Source organism: Erpetoichthys calabaricus, chromosome 10 (genome assembly GCF_900747795.2).
Source record: "Erpetoichthys calabaricus chromosome 10, fErpCal1.3, whole genome shotgun sequence".
Lineage (NCBI taxonomy): Eukaryota > Metazoa > Chordata > Cladistia > Polypteriformes > Polypteridae > Erpetoichthys > Erpetoichthys calabaricus.
The window spans coordinates 106,944,873-106,968,320 of NC_041403.2; the positions used below are offsets into that span (position 1 = coordinate 106,944,873).

Genomic DNA, 23,448 nt, shown 5'->3' on the forward strand with positions numbered 1-23,448 from the left:
TTGTGTTAATATTCGCATAAACTGGGATGTAAAATTTCTTTGAACTCATTTCTAGTTGTAATTTCTAAACTGGTGGAGTGACATGCACTCCTGGACAGGATATTCCAAGATAATAAGCTTTCACTATACATAATGCTTGATAATGTGATGTGGCCATTTTTTTTATTTTTAAAAGACTTTAATTTAGAAATAATTTGACTTCACTTTTTTTACTTCACTACATCTTTTATAGACATAGCAATGTTAGAGGTTGGTATTCACATAACTTTACTTTTAGACAAAGCAAATAGTTTAAGGCTGAAACTGACCAAACATGTTCTATAAATATGAATTTAAAATGTCTTAAAATGCAAAAGCATTGAAATCTACAGTGCATTAAAGGATGTTTGAAAAGGATGGTGCCTAACATTCTTTCAAATGAAGCATTTCACCTGTAAAGATATGTTTCATCATTTAGTTGCAGTTATTATCTGCAATGAGTTATTCCTAAACAGACAGTCTTTTAAAAGCTCTGCTATTTGTAAATATTCAATGGGAATTTCAATATCTACGTAGCACAGATGAAATCTGAATTGTGACTTGAAGTAAGTAACACTTCAAAGGTGTGTTGATACATGACATGATTACAAATTTTCAATCACAGAATTAAATTCCCTGCAGGACTTCTTCTGTGTTGTAACTCTCTCAATATGAACATTAGATTGATGTGGAAAAGACTCTCAGAGAGACAGAAATTAATGGACAATTTGAAAAAAAAGACATGGATGTAGCAAGGGTTGAAGCACTGAGGAAAGCAGAAATTGGCAAACTCATTCACAAGAATTAACTTAAAGTTAAAATGAATTGAGAGTCCAAACCAGAATCAAAATGAATTTGTTCAACAACTAAATATTTTCTTTATAGTGCCTTCCTTTTGTTTTTACACCAAGTCTGAATGACTATATGTGTGAGACCATCTTCTATAGCTAGGCCACCATGATGTAATGGTTCATGTGAATCACATAACTAGTAACCATGTACTGTGGCATCATAGCGAACAGCTACACAAAATGGTGGAGTATGTGAAAACAAAACTCACAAAAGGCGACAAAATGATGCCAAAGAAATATTGGTAAAGAAACAAAAATAAAAATAACACAAGCAGCAGCATTATGATATGCATATAAATGAATGGAAAAAAAACTTTCAAAGTTAACAGAATCTTTATAAAATACATTTCAGGAGAAAGGGAAATTTAACAGCAGTTGATCAAGAACATTATTGCTATTGAATATTGAAGTTTTTCAGTAATAGTTATTTTGTCTGAAAATATTTAGTCAGTTGTGAATATAAAATAACTTCCTTTTATAGTTCATTATTGGCTGTGATGTTTTCATTGGATAGAATGACAGTCCAGCCAGACAGGCATTAATCATGACAATGGCAGAGATGTATAACCATTTTCTTCTGGGGTTTAATAAGAGGGTTGTAGTTGTTGCCAGGGTCCTATACACAGGGAATTGCAATATTTATTTGATTTTTTACCAAAACCAAATTGCTAACTGAAACTTTGATTTAAAACTAAGCTAAGTCAACACCAGAGGTTTAACCCCTTATTATAATGCTTTGCTTATAGGAGAATCATGAGAGCAAAAATATAAATTAATACAATCTTGACATGCTGCATAAAAAGGAACTGATTCAATAGCTGGAAAAACAAGGTGAAGAAGTTACTGCTGAATGTAAAACAAGCACACAGCAATCTGAGGAATGACCAGTGATTGAAGTGGAATCAAATTACTGGCAGCACTCTGTTTATGATGATATATTTTGATTGATAAGCACTGAAAGTCCGAGCACCACATGTACAGTGTAGTGGTGAGAAAGGAAGTTGTTTTTTGCTAGGTAAAATATTTGTTCTTATGCATTGAGGACATAAATTGAATAATCAGAATTAACCACAATAATGAGAAATGCACATGACAATGAAATAAATAAATCCTGATCACTGTTGTTACAAGATCTGTTAAAGGAACGCAGAAAGTAAAATCAATTCTAGGAGTAAAATGAAAGAGGACAAATTAATGCTCTAGAAATCTTATACTGCAGCTGTATGAAGACAATATCCCTGGAAGACACAGAATAATTATATATATTAGAAAGTGAAATGAAACACTTGATCATGCAAGTAATAAACAGCTAAATTGATGAAGTCAAGTATACAAATAACTCTTTAAGATTGTTAACCAAGGCAGTATCGCCGTAAATGCCTTATTCGATCATGTTTATAAAAATGGTCTGAGAAAACAGGATCATTTGACAGTGTATGTGAATATCATAAATGTCTTAAAAGTCACCTTTTTACTGTATATTGTCCCTTAAAAATAATATCCAAAATAGTTTACAGTACATCATAAAAAAAGAGTACGTCGCTGAGATGCCCTGTAAATGATCTTAAATGGTAAATGGAGTGATGCAGTTAGTTCTTCACTAACATCAAATGTCTAGCGGCTGTGGGCCATCTGTTGGTGAAGAAAGATTCACGAATCTTGACTTTGCTGACGAAGCTGTGATCTTCGCGGAGTCAATGGAGGCTCTGATTGGGGCGCTCGAGAGACTGAGCGAGTAGTCTGAGTGTCTGAGCTTGCGTGTGTCCTGGATAAACACCAAGATCCAGGCCTTTATTGACCTCTTGGGCACAGCCATCAGCAGTGTGTCTGTTTGTGGAGAGAGTGTCGACCTTGTCGAGATGTTTACTTACCTTGGCAGTGACAGTCATGTCTCTGGTGACTCTTCCTATGAAGTCAGTAGATGGATTGGGAGAGCATGGGAGGTCATGAGGTCGCTGGAAAGGGGTGTGTGTGGCGCTCCCGATATCTATGCAGAAGGACGAAGGTCCAAGTCTTTAGAGTCCTGGTGCTTCCTGTTTTGCTATATGGTTGTGAGACATGGATGCTATCCAGTGACCTGAGACGAAGACTGGACTCCTTTGGTACTGTGTCTCTCCGGAAAATCCTTGGGTACCGTTGGTTTGACTATGTGTGAAATGAGCGGTTGCTCATGGAGTCCCGAATGAGGCACATTACCTGCATTGTGAGGGAGCGAAAATTACAGCATTATGGCCATGTGGAGCGTTTCCCCGAGAGTGATCCGGCTCGTAAGATCCTCATTGTTGGGGACCCGAGTGGCTGGACCAGGCCACGTAACTCCTGGCTGCGGCAGATGGAGGGTCATTTCCAGAGTGTGGGACTGGACTGTGTGTCTGCCCGGGGGTGTTGCAAAATCAGGATCCCCAGTTGTTTTAGTTGTGTATTGGGTGTGGCAACGCACTGTACCAGTGCATGCTCCCCAACTTGACTTGACTTGACTTACAGTTAGTGCTGCTGCTTCACAGAGCTGGCAGCCTTAGTTATTGACTCCTGTGTCTGGCCTTTGCCTGTTTGCAGTTTGTGGTTTCTCTGCTTATATGTGTGTATTTTCTGCTATATACTCTGTTTTTTCTTTCAAAGAAGGGCAACTTAAGTTGGTTGCTCTAAACTGGCCCCAGTTTGAATGAGTGTCTGTGTTTAAATGGGCCCTGTGATGGGCTGACATTCTGTCCAGGTTTATTTCCTGCTTTTGAACTTAGTGCTGCTGAGATTGGCTTTAGCAACCTCCATGACCCTTAATTATGTTTAATGTGTTAGAGAATGTGTGAATCTACAGTTTGTACAGGTATATATAAATGGGGAATACATCAATAACATTAGTTACCCAGGCAATGTTGTCCTGTTATCTGATAATGTAGAGGGCTCGCAAATTTGATTTTGAAAGACCACTATAGTTGTCCATTGACATATGATAACTTTTGTTGCAGATAATGGAGCTGTGAGGCTGGTTTAGTGTAAGATATACTAAGTAAACAGCTTACACATCACAGGGTACTTCATTCATATCTAGATAACCTTTTGTCTACCGTGCTTGCATTTTAATACTTTTTACGATTAGAAAACTCATTTAGCTTACCTGGTACAGCTTAAAGCGTACAGAGCAGTGAGATTCTGCCTCACTGCTTGTCTCTCGCTTACACTCAAGCAGCTGGGAAGACTTGATAAAGTGTTCCCCTTATGCGCCGACCTCGACTAGCCAATGGAGGATTGCTGTTCCGAACAGCCATTGACAGAAATTTCCTACCTGCACACACAATCTGAGGCATACGGAGGTGAAAAAAGAGGAAAATATAGAAAATATACAAGTAGGTGTAAGTGCTGTCGAGGTAAAATTGAAACAGTTAACTAATTCGTGGTTGAAGTTGTACGGAATGTTTCTCTGTTTTAAAATAGACAAACTTGCAAATTTGACAATGCTTTCAATGGGAGATTTTGAAATTTTAAAACTGTGTACAGCACAATCTGTTCAAGATATCCCAAAGAAAATTGAACTGCCTCGACAAATTTCCTTGAAGAATATTTGTGTCACGTTTCAATAAAATGGGTCCACGGGGCAGAGTTGTTTGAAGTGTGAGTCTTTTGCCTCATACTCACAGAGTCCTTTAAATGCCATTATTTGCCTTTTATTGAAGAGTGGCTTCCGTCTAGCCACTCTACCATAAGAGCTTGATTGATGGGGTACTGCTGTCCTTCTAATAGATGGGTTATTCCATTTCAGCAAAGGACTTTTGAAGCATTATTAGTGTGGCCAAGGCTCTTCTTACTAGGTTACCCAGTTTGGCAGCATGGCCAACTCTAGGAAGAGTTCCGGTGGTTCCAAACTTCTTCCAACTCACAATTATTGAGGCCACTGTGCTTCTGTGAACATTCAAAGCTTTAGAAATGGTTTTATACCCTTGTCCCAATCTATGCCTCACCACAGTTTTTTTTTTCCTTTTTTCATGGTGGTCTCCAGGAGTTCCTTGGACTTCATGGCTTGGTTTTTGATATGTGAATTGTTGGTCCTTATATACATAGGTGTGCACCTTTCTGAACAATGTTCATTCAACTTATTTTGACACAAGTGGACTCCAATTAAGTTGTAGACACATCTCAAGGATAATTAACACACCAAATGCACCTGACGACAATTTGGAGTGCACAACCATGGGTCTGAATACTTATGTTTGATTTTTAATAAATGTGCAGACCATTTTGAAAACGTTTTCGTCTTTTCATTATGGATTTTTGAGTGTAGATTGATGGGGTAAAACGGCAAATTTATCAATTTAAAATGAAATCTTCAACACAAAGTGTGCAGAAAGTGAAGGTGTCTGAATACTTTATGAATCCAATGTAATGTCATGCAGTTATCACTATTTTGATTCTTTATTACAAAACTATTTAATATATACATTTCCAATATCCTTTGATGACGTAATTAAACAAAAATTAAAAATACCCCAACTTTCAAAAAAGTTAACTAAGCCCCCAAATAGACCACATGTGTTCATTTTCTGTCTTGTTGTAACATGGCCACCAAAACTGAATACACCATTCGAGATGATGCCGATTCATAAAATGGTTAGTTCAATTGAATTAATTTTTTACAGTTAACGTTGTTTTATATTTTCATTTTATTCTAGAATATCTGCATGTTCTGTACTAACCTCTTATTTACATTTGGCTTGTTTTATCTTTAATCTTACATGTTTTTTGACCCTTTTATTCATTCTCTTGGATTTATAAAGTGCTTTGTGACCATGCACACTGTGGAAGATGTATTATGAAATTAAGGCCAATTGATGAAATGTGTAAAATATGTGATACTCAAAAGTATGGCTATGTGATATGAGATGTAACTCCTACATTAATTATTTTCTTGTTTTTTTTTTTTTGTAGTATGCTGTGTGGACAACCTTGTGGGTCACTTGGAATGTATTTATTATCTGCTTTTATTTGGAAGTTGGTGGACTTTCAAAGGTAAGTTGTTGGACCAGAGCAAATACACTATACTTTTAATATTTTTTTTTTCATTTTCCTAAATAAATAGTTTTATTATAAAGTTTCATCTTGATAAATCATGCTTGCTATTACTTAGAAGGCCCAGAAGGTCTGAGCCTTTCATGCCACCATCCCAAGTACCCAGTTCACACATTGTGAATAAGGGCATAACAGTAAGTTTTATAGAAAAGCATACTTGACACTGACCTGCTGTTTGTCTTACAATAATTAGCATAAATGATTCCCATATTTCTGACCTGTAAAAAATTAAATTAGATAGAGAACATGTTGTCAATTGAGGTCTTTAAAAAGGACACCTGCTTTATGATGTGTGTTGCACATTTTTTGCTTCTCAGTAAGATGGAAAAACACATACAAGAGCTAATATCATATTCTTTGTAATACCCTATGTTGGTGCATCAAATATAGAAGAGAAAAATTACTATGTTTAAAAAAAACGTCCTTGGATTAAAGAGACATATTTAAAGATTGATTAATTGATTTAATGTTATTATTATACTGTATATAATATGGACAATACATAACATAAAATAATCATTCTGTAAATCTAAAATCCACATGAGCGACCTATTTTGGTAAGAGTCTGATTGGCGTTTATATTCTAAAAGCAGACCAGCTTGTATCAAAAGGCATTTTCGCTAAGTGCCAGACAAATTTGCACTGTTTACAGCTCTTCCATTTGTGTCTGCTGTTGTCTCTTTATTAATGTTTAGAAACAGAAGCCATTTATCAGAGCAAAAACCAGTTTCTAAGCTATAAAAATGCTGGAGTGCTTGGGATCCATTACATTATATTCTGTAAAAAGGAGTCTAAATTATATAAATAACATTTTCAAAGAATATGTTGTAATTTAACTCAGGGAGGCACAGTTGTGCAGTGTTTAGTGCTGCTGCTTCACAGCTTCAGAGTCCTGGGTTGAAATCTTGGCTCAGGTACTGCCTCCCTGGTCTTCTCATTACTGGAAAACTGTAGGTTTTTCCTCTGGGTGCTCTAGTTCCTCAGAAAAAGATGTTTGTGTTATTTCAGTTGGCTCTGGGTTAGTGAATGTAGATGTGTACTTGAGTGTGCAATGTCCATGGTTGGTTCATGGCTTAACATCTAATGCTAATGGTTGCTTGAAACTCTAAACTGGATCAGCAAACTAAATAATAAGTTTATAATGAATCATTTTCAGAATGAACAGCTTAGACTAAAGTAATTTCTGCACATATTGAACCTTATGGGTGATACATTGAATTAGGACACAGTTGTTAAATGGTACAACCTATCTGTGCACTTATTTATCAGGTGTCTCATAGTCCTATTTTGGGATCCAGATGTGGTTTGTCGTGTGGTGGGTGCAGCAACACGCTGTATCAGTGCATGCTCCCAAACTCTCTCTCCCCTCAGATTACTCCTAGGAATTACACTAAAAGACTGACTAGGATAAAAATTTGTCCTACCCAAGAGTATGACATGAGAGGCTTGTATAAATTATCTTATACCCACTCCCAGTAAGAAATAGGAATTCACATTTGAGAATGATGCTATGATTTTACAGCATCTTGAACTGCAAAATTAAATTCATAATGATGTTTTGTAGTTTTCTGATACTAATGCTTAGGGTTTAATACAAAGATAATAACAGTAACATTAATAATAACAATGATATTCAAAGTAGTAGTAGAAGACGAAAAAGATGGAAAACATGATAAGTTAGGATATTGCGCTAAATTGCATGTAATTGTTGCACTTTGCAACAACATCAAAATAACATTGTAATGAGCACTGAGATGGAAAGGCTAAGACACACATCAAACGGGAGTAAAGCCTGATTGAGCCTATTTAACAATTAATGATCCATGGCTGTACTTTCAGAAGAATCACCTTCCTCACTGTTATGGCAATGGCCATGGCAAATGCCTCATAAAGTAACAGCTACTAAAACTAGCCACGGCTGTTCTGGTACTGTTTCTGAAGTCACATTCACTCTTCCAGTGTTCCCAATCATCTTCCAGAGCCTCATGCCTCTCTCCATGTTTCCCCCCTTATCTTCTGCGATGCTTTATTTATCTAGTTTTCCAGGAATCTCAACCTGCTTTCTTAAAACTTCCCGAGCTTATAAAGCATACAGCTTGTGTATGCCAGCTGTAAAAAGAGCTGTCAGAATGAAAAAAGAGTCCTTTCAAGCTTGGTTAGCTTGTGAGACTCCAGAGGCAGCTGTTTGTCACCAAGTGGAGTGTGGCAGTGGTAGTGGTGGCAGCAAAAACTTGGGTATGAGAGGAGTTCAGTTAGGCCATAGAGAATATCTTTTGGTTAGCCTCGAAGTGATTCTGGCAAACTGTCAGGCAACTCAGGACGGAGAAGTAGTGCTTCGCCCATGCGGTTTACAGCATGCATGGAGTTCTGCTGATCTTACCTGGGGATATAGTCGGGTGGTGGAAGGAGCACTTTGAGTACCTCCTAAGTCCTTCTGGGATGGAAATGGAGTTAGAGGACTCAGAGGAAGACTCACCCATCACTGGAGCTAAAGCCACTGGAGTAATTACAAAAAGTACTATGTGGCAAAGCTTTGGAAGTGGATGGTAATCACCCTGAGTTCTTAAAGGCTCTGGCAGACACACCTCTTCAAAATTGCATGGAGGTCAGGGTCAGTTCCTCTGGACTAGCAACCTGGGGTGGTGGTCACCATGTGTACGAAGGGGGACCGGGGAGGAAGGTTAATTTTCAACTTCAAAGGGATCACAATCCTCAGCTTCCCTTGGAAGGTCTATGCCAGTGTTCTGGAAAAGAGAATCTAACTGTTGGTCGAACCCTGTATTCAAGACCAACAATGCAGATTTCGTCATGGACTCAGAACACTGAACCTGCTTTTTACCCTCACAAGGATTCTGGAGGGTTCATGAGAGTATTACCAAACAGTTTATATGTGTTTCATGGACTGGTGTCCATTCGCATCCTTCAGGTTGTCTTGTGGTGTGTGCTTCAGAAATATGTGGTACCGGGGCAGCTGATGCAGGCTATCCGGTCCCTGTAAAACTGGAGCAATAACTGGAGCAAATGCCTCATAAAGTAACAGCTACTAAAACTAGCCACGGCTGTTCTGGTACTGTTTCTGAAGTCACATTCACTCTTCCAGTGTTCCCAATCATCTTCCAGAGCCTCATGCCTCTCTCCATGTTTCTCCCCTTATCTTCTGCGATGCTTTATTTATCTAGTTTTCCAGGAATCTCAACCTGCTTTCTTAAAACTTCCCGAGCTTATAAAGCATACAGCTTGTGTATGCCAGCTGTAAAAAGAGCTGTCAGAATGAAAAAAGAGTCCTTTCAAGCTTGGTTAGCTTGTGAGACTCCAGAGGCAGCTGTTTGTCACCAAGTGGAGTGTGGCAGTGGTAGTGGTGGCAGCAAAAACTTGGGTATGAGAGGAGTTCAGTTAGGCCATAGAGAATATCTTTTGGTTAGCCTCGAAGTGATTCTGGCAAACTGTCAGGCAACTCAGGACGGAGAAGTAGTGCTTCGCCCATGCGGTTTACAGCATGCATGGAGTTCTGCTGATCTTACCTGGGGATATAGTCGGGTGGTGGAAGGAGCACTTTGAGTACCTCCTAAGTCCTTCTGGGATGGAAATGGAGTTAGAGGACTCAGAGGAAGACTCACCCATCACTGGAGCTAAAGCCACTGGAGTAATTACAAAAAGTACTATGTGGCAAAGCTTTGGAAGTGGATGGTAATCACCCTGAGTTCTTAAAGGCTCTGGCAGACACACCTCTTCAAAATTGCATGGAGGTCAGGGTCAGTTCCTCTGGACTAGCAACCTGGGGTGGTGGTCACCATGTGTACGAAGGGGGACCGGGGAGGAAGGTTAATTTTCAACTTCAAAGGGATCACAATCCTCAGCTTCCCTTGGAAGGTCTATGCCAGTGTTCTGGAAAAGAGAATCTAACTGTTGGTCGAACCCTGTATTCAAGACCAACAATGCAGATTTCGTCATGGACTCAGAACACTGAACCTGCTTTTTACCCTCACAAGGATTCTGGAGGGTTCATGAGAGTATTACCAAACAGTTTATATGTGTTTCATGGACTTGGAAATGGTGTCCATTCGCATCCTTCAGGTTGTCTTGTGGTGTGTGCTTCAGAAATATGTGGTACCGGGGCAGCTGATGCAGGCTATCCGGTCCCTGTAAAACTGGAGCAATAACTTGCTTTGTAATGTTGGCAGTAAGTCAGACTCATTTCTGGTGGGAGTGTAACTCTACCAGGCTGCCCCTTTGTCACTGATTCTGTTCATAATTTTTATGGACAGAATTTCTAGGAGTGAATAAGGAATGGAAGGTGTCCAGTTTAGTGGACTCAGAACAGCATCTTTGCTTTTTTTGGATGATGTGGTACTACTGGTATCATTGTGCTCTGACCTTATACACACACCGGTGCATGTCCAACTGGTAGGATGCCTTGGGGCAGACCCGGGATGTGCTGGAGAGATTATATCTGTTGGCTGGCCTGGAAATGCCTCAGTAACCCCCAGACGAGTTGGAGGAGGTAGCATCGGAAAGGGATAATAGTAATAATAATAATAATAAGTTGCATTTATAGAGCACCTTTAACAAACCCAAGGTCACTGTTTGAGCATCTTTGCTTAGACTGCTGCACCTGTGACCCAGACCCAGAACATTGGCAGAAAATGAATGAATGGATGGAAATAATAGATGGATGTAATCTAATGAAACATTAAGAAAAACTACAAGGTTAGATTTAGTAAAAAAACAGTGGAAAAGATTTTACATTACCTAATAAAAATCATTTACCTGGTAAATAGCAGTGGACAAATTAATTTATGCTGAAAAATATGTTTTGAAAATGTGTGCATCAAATATTCATCTAGAAAGCGATCTGCGGAGCAAAGCTGTTAACGTGTTATAGCTCAGTTTATGGCATTTGTTTAGTGAAGAAGTAGAGCCGAACTTAGCTTTTTGCCTCTGCATAACCCACGATCACTTTTAACATACAGTATATTCAGAAAAACCCACAGAGTACATGCTTCAATTGCCAATTTTGTTAGTTTGAGGGTAGTTATACATTTCAGTGGCTCAGCTAACTGGTGACCACCCACAATGACATCAATGCATCTTATAGTTTCCTGTCAGTAATTTACAATCTAAAATTTAAAGCACTCTTTGGTTGGACTGTAGATTTCCATATAAAAATGCACATTTATTATTTCACCATCATTTATAGGACATGCTGATTTGATGTTTCATTTGGAAATTGAATAGGCAAAGCTGATATACCTTTTATTAAATTGTTATTTTTCCAGCTTTCAAGTTGACTTGACCACTCCTGTGTCTTATTTTTGTTTTTTTTTTTTTTGTTTTTTTAGATGGGCAATATACAGTATAGCGATACTGCTAAAATAACAAATGTCAGGTAATTTGGATAGATTATATATGCAAAATGTAGAGTTCATAGTGACATTAAGATAGCAAATGTGATCCTTTTTGCCTGGCCATCGTCTTCAACAAAGAAAAAGTTGTCTGTGCTTTGTTAGATTTTCCTGACTTGAAAAAGAAGACTCAGGTGGTGTCTTGTCACTAATATGTGACAGTGTGATGGATGAGGCAGAGTGCTCTCATTTTGAAAACTTACAAAGGGGGAATAGATTAAGAGAAATGGTTTATGTACCTATTTGTATTGAACATGGAAAGCATGGTAGGGTGTCCACATCCAGTGCTTGAAGAGCGAGTCTCAACCTTGGTACCCCTATTTGGAGTTTGTCTGAAGTATCTGGAGAATCTGTTTTCCTTCTGAAGACAACAGACACTTTTATACATTATGTTAATTCAGGTCTCTGTTGTGTGGCTGTCCCATTCAGAACTGATTCCTGCCTTACACCTAGTACTATCATCAGAGGCTATACGTTCCCGTGACCCTGTATTCAAATAACCTGGTGTTAAGATATTGGTTTTCTGAGGTGTTATTGTAGCACAGCACTAGGAGTCTAGTTTTGAAACCAGATCTGGACAATATCTGGGTGGACTTTGCACATTTCATACTGTTTGCTTATGTTTTTCTTCCAACCATGTTGTTTTGTCCCCACATCCCAAAGATGTCCATAAAAGGCTAATTAACAGTTGTATGAGGTAGTGTGTGTGAGTGCACCCCAAAGAGTGCAGAAGCAAAACCTTTTTTATGTTCAGTGCCTTAATACAATCTACGAATCTGAATGCATACTACTGTGGTGCAAAGGCAAAATGAACAGGCAAACTGCTAATTCAGTCTTCACATTACCACTTATGACAGCGTTTTTCAACCTTTAAGTATTTGCGACCCGAGTTTTCATAACAGTTTTAATCGCGCCCCCGTAACGTTTTTTTGAAACCCTAATAAAATTTATTCCTATATTTTTTGCTGCCGATGCACCGATACATATTTAAAATTTTTCTACAAATAGCGAAATTACGCCACATATGACAACATTTGCGCCCCCTTTTTTGTTACTTCATGCCCCCCCCCCCCCACAGTTTGAGAACCGCTAAGTTAGAGGAACTTATGTACTGTACCTGTATCTGCTAATGCTCAAACTTCATAATATGTAACTGCACTTTGCATTTGTGATTTTTTTAAGCAGTTTTGTATAAAAAATATAGGATAAATAAGGAAATGTAACTTTACCTACTGCTTTAGAGATAGGGCAGTGCTATTTACAAACGGAGTGACTGATTTATTACACTTTACTTACAAAGACAAGAATACATAAAATACTGAATCAGGCACAGCATAGTTAGGCTTAAACCAGCAGTGGACCATCATGATGATGCAGCATCCACCAGGCAGCTTGCAAACTCGAGAGTGAAACTTCCTACAGCCAAATGCTACAATATGATTTTGCCTTCAGCTGTTGTCCATTGGTGCAGAATCCCAGCTGGAGTAGACAACATGCAGCATCTAGCATTACCGTGTGATCAGATGACCTTTAATGCTTGGTGTCACATCACTGTCACTTAAACAAAGAGGCCAGGCAACCTTTGCAAGCAACCTTTTGTGCATATTCAGGAAGTCAACCCAGTGACATGTGTTTGAGCAAGACATTAAATGAAAGAAGTCATTTATCTTAACATAAATGTGCATGTAGGGAAAAAAAAAACTAAAATGTAGTGCATATTCCATTGATCTACCTTTCTGGTAAATTTAATGGACTTCTCATGGGAAAATCATTAATGTACATTACGTAATAAGTGATAGGCACTAGAGCATTATTTCGCCTTATTGTATAGACTTGTTTAAGCATTAATGCTATTTGAGATTTGCTGCCAGGCTTTCTATTTTCTTAACGGAAGGCTGCAGTGTCGCTTTTATGTTCAATTTAACTTTCTTCTTCTTTCTTAATACTGCATTAACGGTTCTTACTCCATAGTTTTGAAACAAATTGCTCTCCTCTGTGGCATTTTGTGTTTTCTACAAATTATGCTTTTGACATTCAATATTCAAGGCTTTGAACGTGCTCATATCCTGTTAACTCAAACCTAACTTTTTAAAACTACATCATCTCATTCTGAGAAGAGGGGTCTGGCTGCAGACCACCCATTTCTGCCTTTACATGCACACATTGCCCTGTCCCAAGACTCTCTGCCTCCAGCCTCAGACCCCTGACTAATATCACAGGGTCCTTTGACTGGAGCAGCCACAGAACAGTCTGCTGCTGGAGGTTTATAGATAGACTTTACTGGCGAACCTCAGTTCATTGATTTGGCCAACCAGAGTCTGCTTTGTGAAACTTGACAAAGTCTTTTGCTTATCAGAGACCTTTAAACTATTTCATTAAGTGTGTATTTCTACCCCATTCTTGATGCTGATGGCTCTGTTCTGTGGGGTTGAATTCTGTGGTGTTAGGTTTTGTCTTTTTCATTTCTGCTTTCTTTTTTAATTTCTGAATTTTATTTTCTTGTTTGACTATGAATGTCATTTGTTTTACAAGTTCAGCTTGATTGTATGCAATGTTATTTTCTTGTAATAAGTTATTTTTTTATTTAGTTTATGTAATACAAAATTTTTAGGAAGAGCTATAGATTTAACTGAGATTTTTTTTCTCAATTTTGAGATGAGGGTTTTTTTTATGTGGAAGGTAATTTGTGCCCAAATTTATAAATAAGAATTATAAAACTGGTCAAAAATGAATAAGTCAGAAGATAAACAGATATTTGAAACAAGTACAGATTAGACACAAAAACTTCAATATGAGAAACAGTAATGCAGAATATATGATTAGACAAATGCATGTTGAAAGAAGATTGTATTACGCTTTTGTCCATTTACCGGACCTGTTTAACTCAACCTCAAGGAACCAACACCGAATGGGGCTTCAGTCCATGTCCGGGGTCATTCATAGACACATACTAACTCAAGTGTGGCCAGGTTAGAGACACTACAGTAATTAAACTAACATCTATGTCTTTGTGATATTGGAGGAAAACCAGATTACCTACAGAAATTACAAATGGATGTTGGAAGAAAGAACAAACGCCAGGTATAACATTAGAATCCAGTCAGGCAATAACACACAACTGTGCCACCACAGTTTATTTACTCAGTTTACATATTGTGGCAGGTGGCCAGGGCCCATGCCTAGCTGGGATGTCCCTGCAGCATATCTTCTGGGGGAGCAAGGATGGGAGACCCAATACCTCCCCCTGGACGCTAGATGGCAGCCTCCCTGGGTTGCAGCGGTGCCTTGGACTCCCGCAGGGCTTATATGGGGATTGGAGTTTGGTGCAGCCCTGTTGGGTGCCGCAGGCGCCGCCAGAGGGTGCTGCAGCGGGAGCTGCTGGACCCTTCTGGGCAGTTATTTCGCCACACCCAGAAGTGCAGCCAGGTGTCGCCAATCAAGCACCTGGAGCACTTCCGGGTGCCTGATAAAAGGAGCCAGCGACCACCACTAAGGGGCCAGAATCGGGAGGAGGAGGACGAGGTTGCCTGGGAGGAGTGCTGGAGGAAGAAGAGGGTACTTTGCTTTGTGTTTTACTTTGTGTGTTTGCGCTTGGTACTGTGTACTACCTGTGGGACACAGGGAAGACGTGTGCCCACAGGCGAAGAAAAATAGTTTATTTATTTTACGTGTGCCTCCGTGTCCAGTCTGTGTCGGGTCGGGCGCCTATATAGCACCTTTTTCACAATATGTTTATGTATATATGATATCTATTAATTTCTTTTAAAATTATTTTGTAAATTACTGTATTTTATTGGTCCAATATTATTTTATGTCAATTATTCCTACAAATGGAGCAAAGAGCAATTGATCTTGATTAACTGATATCTTTTCTTTTCAATTTCAGCATTTTGCTAATGCCTCCAATGCTTTCATCCATCCATTCATCAAAGATGTTTCTCGTTACCAAAAACTACTGAATACAAAACAGACTCCAGTCAGGCCATGCACAATACCTTTGAAGATCACTGAGATGAGTAGAGTTAAGGAGATAAAGTTAATTGAGAATCAAAATACCGTTTCGCCTGGGTCCTTTTGAGCAAAATATTCTGGCAACCTTGGCAGAAATGCCTGACTATTTGCCAAAGCCACCTGCAAGATATATCTAGTGCACATTTCTACAGTGTTCCTGAATGTGGAATCACCATACTATCTTTTTCTACTGTATCCAGTATTTACTCTTCTTGTCCTACTTTTTCAGAAACACACACATTCCACACTTTTTTCTTAGGCTGACATTTGAAGCACTTCATTTGGATCTGTCAATGTATTTATCTCCTTTTTAGCATTAGACTCAAGAGTTCATAAAGTTTAATCAAAAACACTTAAAATTATTGTTTCAATGTTAGAGTATTATTAACTAAGATTACGTTGAGTGTGAAAATGTAATTATTTATTCCTGTTATCACTCTAAAGAGTACCTCCAACTATAGTCAAAATTAGTTAAAGTCCTTTTGTTTCTATTACTACACTTCCATTACTCCCCCCATAGCATTAATGGTGTCTTTGAATGTTTCACAATGAAAAGAAAAAATGAGCCAAGGCTGACCCACTAAATCAAATAGACGGCCAACATATCATCAGCTGAGTAAATTTCTCCAAAAGGGGTTCAGAATATTATCTTTCTGCATTATGTTTCTTGGCTAATAATAAACACAAGGACCCTCTGCGGGTGGAGTCCTAAGTGGCACTTGAAGTCTTATTTCTATAGACAAGTGCATTATGTTTTTTTTCTAATGTATCCTGATAAGCTAAAGATTAGCTTGAGTGTATAACTACACAATATATATTTATTCAGTTTAAATAAGCAATCTGGCAAAGCATTTTCCCATTTCCTTTTTAAGTGTTTTTTAAATCTATTTATTCAGATAGAATCTAGCGTGATTTAAGTGCAGTTTGTGTGCATCCTGCCTTAGAGTTTATAACCTTGCACCGCACATGTAACAAACAATTGATTGTTTCAACAGTGTGAAATTGTGAAATGAAAGTGAATAATTGAAGTTGATTTTGTCCTTTGTAATATAAGGTGCCTTTGGTTTGTTTATCTGCTTATTTGTGGTGCAGATTTTGTAGCAGCATATGCTTACAAAGTGGAATGCTTGTGTTCTGTATGTTATAGTTGAATTAAATACAGATTTACAGTATATGAGGTTATTATGGAAGTAGCTACTAATGTTCTATTTGTTTATGTTTCACGAACAGCCTTTCTTAATGTAATTTATTTTTAAGATTAGTTGATATAATTATTTATATGCTTATTTAATAAAAGTGCCACTCATACTCCCTGTATCTGGTGTAAAGAGAAAGCCGGACAACATGAGTGTTTTGGGGCAATTTGCAGCCAACCCTGTATAATTGACAAATGATGTTAAGGAAAACAGGTGTAAATGCAGAACAAGTCTTCTGTGTGGTTCAGGTCGACTGCCTAAGATGGTGGCTCTTCCGTTTATGAGGCATTCTGGTGGCGGAAGAGGTGGGTCCAGGTGGATTGACACTGGAAGTGACGTCAGAGGTGGAAAAGCCGTCAATCTTCCCTTCTGCAGAGGGAGGAAAAGAAGGATCATTATTACCCCACATCACCTCCTGTCTCGGGGGAGAATTACCATCGTCCAAGCCTCCAAGCTGTCTCCTATGTGCACGCATGTGACACTGGGTACTCCAGCTTTCCTCCCACACGGTATGAGTGAGTGGAAATGTGATGGACTAATGCTTTGTCCATGTTTGGTATGGGCATAATGCCCAAAGCTAACAGAAAAAACTTGAGCTCCTCACAGCTTTGATCTGACTGTATTGGTGTGTCTTCAATGTATGACATAAAAAATATAGATGACAAATCAACAAATAAAGTATGTATAGTGTTCATTGATGTTATAAAAAAATAACTTACTTTATATTAGGAAGTCATATGCTCACATAGTGTCAGAAGGTGCGTGAGGAGACCCCAGATTTGCACAAGCTGATCCCAATTGAAACCCCTTGCACATATTCTCTGAAAGCCTATGGATCAAATGTTGGATTCTTCAGCCTTTTAAGATAACACATACTGTACTGTATAACCTCAATGGGTGCAATTCTCATTCACTGTTGAGAAATATATTCTGCTTCAATAACATCTATTATGAGAGTGAAGGACATCTTCAGTATTACAATATATAAACACCAGCACAGTATTTACCTTCCCAGCATTTATTGCTCTCACACTCCTCCTTCAACTTCTGTTTTTGATGACCCAAACTGACATCTATAGGGGCAGGAAATTATTAAGTGGATATTTTTGTCAAAATGTTGCAATCTTTCTCAAATTAAGATGCCCATTGGGTAAAGGACTATTGGGTATGCAGGGTTGCTGTGCTGGGTCTTCATAGCATTTCAGAAAATACTTTCAAGAACTTTCCTATAAACACACATGAAAGACCTGAATAGCCTTATCCCAAGCAAAGCCTGAGTAGTTTCGCACAAATAGCTTAAATGAGATAAAGATCATTTTACAGAATAAAGACTTTGAACAGTGGAACTATAACCATTGGTCCCCAGTAATGACGTATCTGGTTACCTAGAGCAGAGACATAGAAAATGGATTCTGACATGTTAAGCTCAGTCAACCTAACTTTGTAAGTTTGTGAGTAACAAAATGGCTTGCTTTCTGTGTTTTCAGTAATCATTTTCAATGGGTCAGTAAAAGATGTGGACACATGAAAAAAATCTCAATTCTGAACCTGTATGTATAGCTATATATTGCAAATTTGGCATAACCTTAGTTTAGTGGGATTGAGGGAGGACAGCGACCTTCACATACATTTATGAGGGACATGTTGTTATTTCACTCTCATATCCTACGTCCTGGCATAAACATTTTGTAAGAAGGGTGTGGATTTTAAGTGGTATGTCTGTATTTCCTTTCAGCACAACACATCATAACCTCACATCCAAAGATATGCCGAGCAGATTCCTATATTTTAAAACAAATTTGATGTTTGATTAATTTTTTTTTTAAGTGTGGAGAGCAAATGCTGAACTTTTAAGAAGTGTGGCAGACAGACTGAATGACATACATGAAAGCAATACAACTGGATGCTAATATTATCAATGATCATTTTCCCTTCGTTCATTATTTTTTTTTGTGCTCCTTATCTTGCTGGTCTTTTCTTTGAGTGGAACTGATTGATTTCTCTGTTCTCCTCTATGATAAAATGCATGTCAGGCCTGTCTGTCTGTATGTGATGCTTTCAATCAGTGTGACACTTCCGTCAGCGTGAGTAATACAACAAGGGCTACAGCACCTAATGGTTTAGAACAGTAACATCAGCAGGGCTATGCCACATTACAGTTTTTCTGGGTATTAATGATTATAGACTTTTCTAAAATGATCCAGACCATTGCAACAGTTATTTTTTTTATTGTTGATTTTATCTTTATATTTAAAAGGAAGAATATTTGTCTAGGACTAAAGTTGTCAAAAAGGTGTACAGTATTGTTTTTTGAATCTTTATTTTAAAGTCTTTCAGCTGAATGAAAAACAAGTTATTAAAAAAATGAAGTGACAAACAGATCTATGATAGAGCCACAGTGTGATCAGCCAGTAGGTCATAATACCTTTATTGCTAAAAACATCTATTCATCCAAATTATTTGGAGTCTTTTTACCCAGTTGTGGTTAGCTAGCCCTATTCATGGATCAGTAAGAGCAATATGAAGTCAACTCTTCACAAGATGCCAGTCTTGCACACAGTCTCACCTAAATTTACTTTTGATTTTGCTGTCAAACTGATAGCATTTCTCTGTACTGTTTCTCTTTTTTTCCCAGTGAAAACGCATGCACAACCAAGAACCAAACTGGAGTGTGCTACAGTTTAACACACTACAGTCACATTCAAGTGTGCCTAACCCTAAGTGGCGTCCATGGGGAGATTACTTTATGAGTTTTAGACTGGTTAGGGAGGGATTCCTGTGCATAGCAGTCTTCAATGTGGGAGATTCATTTTATGCAAAAACTGATGGTCCATGAAAGTGTCCCTGATACAGAGTTTATAGTTTCTTCTTGGTATATGTTTGTAATGGTGTAGTATTAATAAATCGAATAACAATGCATTCTTCAAACTCAAAATGCTAAGCTGAAAAATCAACTAGCTCCACATTTTATCTTTTGAAAGTGAGTGTCTCTGTACACCTTACCCGACACTGTCTTATGAAAGGCATTTGTATGTGCTTGCCATTCATCTCGCTTCTTTTCCTGGAAAAGACTGGAGGTATTATATTGAACATTTACAGAAATACCTGACATTTGATGATTGATTTATTTATGTTCTTAGCACTACAATCTTTTTTTATTTTAAAAAGGAAAACAGCCTTCTCTGGAAGATATGACAATTTTGATTAAAATGCAACAAAATTTTATAGCATTCTTGGCGTGGTAGCTAATGTTGGGACATTGGGCGAGTTAACTTTACCTTAATCTACCTATTTATGATTTAACAATAACCTTTTTCCTCATTTTAATGTAGAAAGCTGGCATGAAGCTAAGAGGGGTATTCAAAAGTCAGCCTCCCCCCATTCAGAAGCAATACCCCTCCATAATGTAAGCTTAAAGGGGACTAGGGAAACAACTTATTGTTTACCCACAAACTTGTTTCCAGGCCCACCCACTTTGCAAGTTCTGGCTTTGCCTCTGGTATAAAGTAAAGATTTTGGTAATCATTATGGTCAGAAATATAAATTTATGGTGACATTTTTGCAACAATGTAAATTCTGTCTAATGTAATTCCATAGCATGTTCTTTTCTCAAAACTAGAACTAATCTTTAATTGCTTTTTGTGCAAGTTGAGCACCAAGCCAACGGTAACCTCTAGACAAAAATGCACAAGAACAGAACAAAATGGGGAGGTGAGGTCACAGGAATGGGTAACTGAAAGTTCACGAAACATTCGATATAAAAAATAGTGTAAATATATTGACTCATTTTGATATGTGTTAGTTTTTTTTTATTATAGTCACAAGTTTTTCACAATTGTAATGTTATTTTTCATTTAAACATTCTAAAGTCCTGACTTCACATTTTTCAGAGGTATACTTTCTGATTAAATCTCATTCGTATTGCACATGGATAGTTTCTTACACTTCTTAGTTGTTGTGATCACTCTTTTGAAACAAACAGATGAAGACATACCTTGTAGTTAATAAGTCTAGGCTGACTCTCAGTACTGGATTAGATGAAATTACCATACTTACCTGTTTATTCCTTATAACCCTTGCTTAATATGAATCCTAGGAACTAAATTGTTTATAGGCACTGTGGCCATCAGGATTTAGAAAGCAGTCATCCTAACTTGTACATTACTATTATAAATGACTTTATTTAACCCAGCACTATCCCCTCCTCCCCAGACATTTTTAATAATCATATGGCGGACTCTAATATGTCTGTCAGTGCCTATATAAATAATAAAGCATCTTGATTCTGCAATGGTCACATAAAAAATGGAGGACTTGTTGCTTGTGGGTTGGAGAAAATCCAACCATTGTAGTGCTGCCTGCTCATATTGCAGATGATGATTGCCCATAATATAAGTAAATGATTTTTGAATGTGGGCAGTTGTAGTGCTGTTGCCTCGCTATAAGGAGACCAGGGATCGTATCCCAGGTCCTACCTGTGTGAAGTTTGCATGTTCTCCCCATGTCTGTGTGGGTTTCCTCCAGGTGCTCCGGTTTCCTCCTACAGTCCAAAGACATGCAGATTAGCTGCATTAGTGTTCCTAAATTGGCCCTAGTTTGTATGTGGTTGTCTGTGTGTGTTTGCCCTGTGATGGGATAGGCTCCAGCAGAGCCCTCCGAGACCCGTTCAGGACTAAGTGTGTTAGGGAATGACTGACTGACTGATTTTTAAATGCTGATGTTATTTACAGCTTTCCCAAAAATGGTTTGCAGTGACCGCTCTGATGACAGATCTCTTAAAGTTAGTGGCTGACTGAATTTATTTCTCAAAAGGTCTAATTTTCCCTTTAATTTCAAGATGTAAACATAATTGTGATAGTAAAGCCGAACATGATTACGGCCCTTTTACACCATCAAAGCCTTCTAGTTTCCTTTAATGAGACCCATGCTTTTTTCGGGTAACAATTATCATTTTAATCAGAATATACATATTTTTATTTTTTCATCTTTTCTATTTTTAAAGCAGTATTTACTTTTGGGTGAGCCATAAGCATCCCCTTTCTAACTCCCCTCTTTTTGGAAGTGGCTTTTGGTTTACTTTATAAAGAGTTAAAAATACACACTGTGATTTCTTACACTTTTAGTTTCAGAATTTGAAAGATTTTATTTCTACAAATGGATGGGAGTGGATCTGTCACCCTGTTGATGTGGAATGAGCTGTTGTGATTGTGATGTACACAGTCACTTAAGAAGTTGTCAGGGCCATTTGACCCTGTTGTCTGTGCCCTCATTCTGTAAACGGAAAGATAAATGTGACATTCAGTCTCTCTCACTCTCTTTTTCTGTTTGTAATCACTGTTTTTCCTGAAAGCTAGTGCAATTTCAATTTATTTCTGAGCTTGTTTAATGAGACAATGAATGCAATGGATTATGCTCTTTAACTCTCCAGTAACAATCTTTGAATTCAAATGTGAGACATCTCTTATAAATTGATATCATTCATCACACTGTGATTACACCTTGGCGTGACTCTCCTCTTCAACTTACAGGATGTTTTTTTCTGTGCTGTACATATCCACCTTAAGAAAAGGATAACTGTCTTTCTGTCTGTGTATCTGCTATACCCCTGTCATTTCAACAGATCCTAGCAGATGTTGCATCACAAACATCTGTAGTAATAAAATGCATTGCATTTGTCATTCCAACAGATAGCGCATCATAAACATTAACACTGCTTTTACGAATCCCAAACAAAGTCACACATAACTGAGACATATGCGTTGCAGATGACGTATCACAAACATTTGTAGTGATGTAATTTATTAATACAAATGTTTGTGATGCACCATATTTTGGAATGACAAATGCAATACATTTTATTGCTGCATGCATTACAAAATAAATTCAAATAGATGGTTCACTGTAAACATTACCATTGAAATCTACATTGATTACTTGGATTTAAACTCATTTTAGACAGGTAGGACAGCTACTGTAGTATGTGTCTGTATAAAATGTGTCCTATAATTAATCACACCTTGATCACATCCATATTACTAACCGAGAATGGTAAACCGGAAGGCACAGACGCAGATACACGGCGATGGACGCAGGAGACATAGTGCGCAGGCACCTACAGCGCGCGTCTCATAAACCGCAAGCGAAGTCTGATCCACCGTGAATGAAGGAGTCATGGCTCAAAAATGAAAGAGCTCAACTAACGAAGGAGTCACGGCTCAAAAACGAAAGAGCTCAACTAACATAAATAAGACATAAAGCAACAACGCTCCCATAGCTAACGACTAACGACACAGCCACAAAGAAAAGAGGATTCTGCACTGCACCCCAGAGTCAAACGGAAGACACTGCGGAGTCCACAAAGGTCCACAAAGATAGTACGGAAGGCGCGAGAAAGTTCAAAAGGCGCAGGCGCCTACGACGCGCTTCTGAACTAAACGTCCACACTACACAGCATGGTCCGGGTAATAAGAATAAACGAACTCTCCATATTAAACGTACGGCATCCTCACACGTCCAAACCATATAGCATATGTGAATCACATTACAGTGATGCATTATTAACAGTACAACCACAGAAAACGCTCCGTATTAACAGTAAGTGCAATTATCCATATTACTAATGGTAGACAACGGATAACTAATGGAGTCACAGTCACGGCTCCAAAACGATCCAGCTCAACTAACGGAGCTACAAAAACGAGCCTGCATGGATAAAAACAATAAACGTAGGCGCCTACAACGCGCGTCTGAAACCACAGAAGCAAAACTGTCTCGGCTCCAAAATCAAACAGCTTGACTAACGGAGCTACATAAACGAGCCTGCATGGACAAATACAATGAACGTAGTCGCCTACAATGCACGTCTAAAACTGCGGAAGCAAAGCAGGCACGGGTTCAAAACGAAAGACC

General features: G+C 38.2%; 1 protein-coding gene across 2 annotated transcripts in view; it reads left to right on the forward strand.

Moving 5' to 3' along the window:
• LOC114659301 (sodium/potassium-transporting ATPase subunit beta-1-interacting protein 4-like) overlaps positions 1 to 23,448 on the forward strand; it is a 240,637-nt gene that overhangs the window by 90,200 nt on the left and 126,989 nt on the right. For both annotated transcript variants that reach the window (XM_028811717.2, XM_028811715.2), the window contains exon 3: positions 5,790 to 5,870. In XM_028811717.2, coding sequence (XP_028667550.1) covers positions 5,790 to 5,870 — 81 coding nt within the window. The remainder of the gene's footprint in view (positions 1 to 5,789; positions 5,871 to 23,448) is intronic.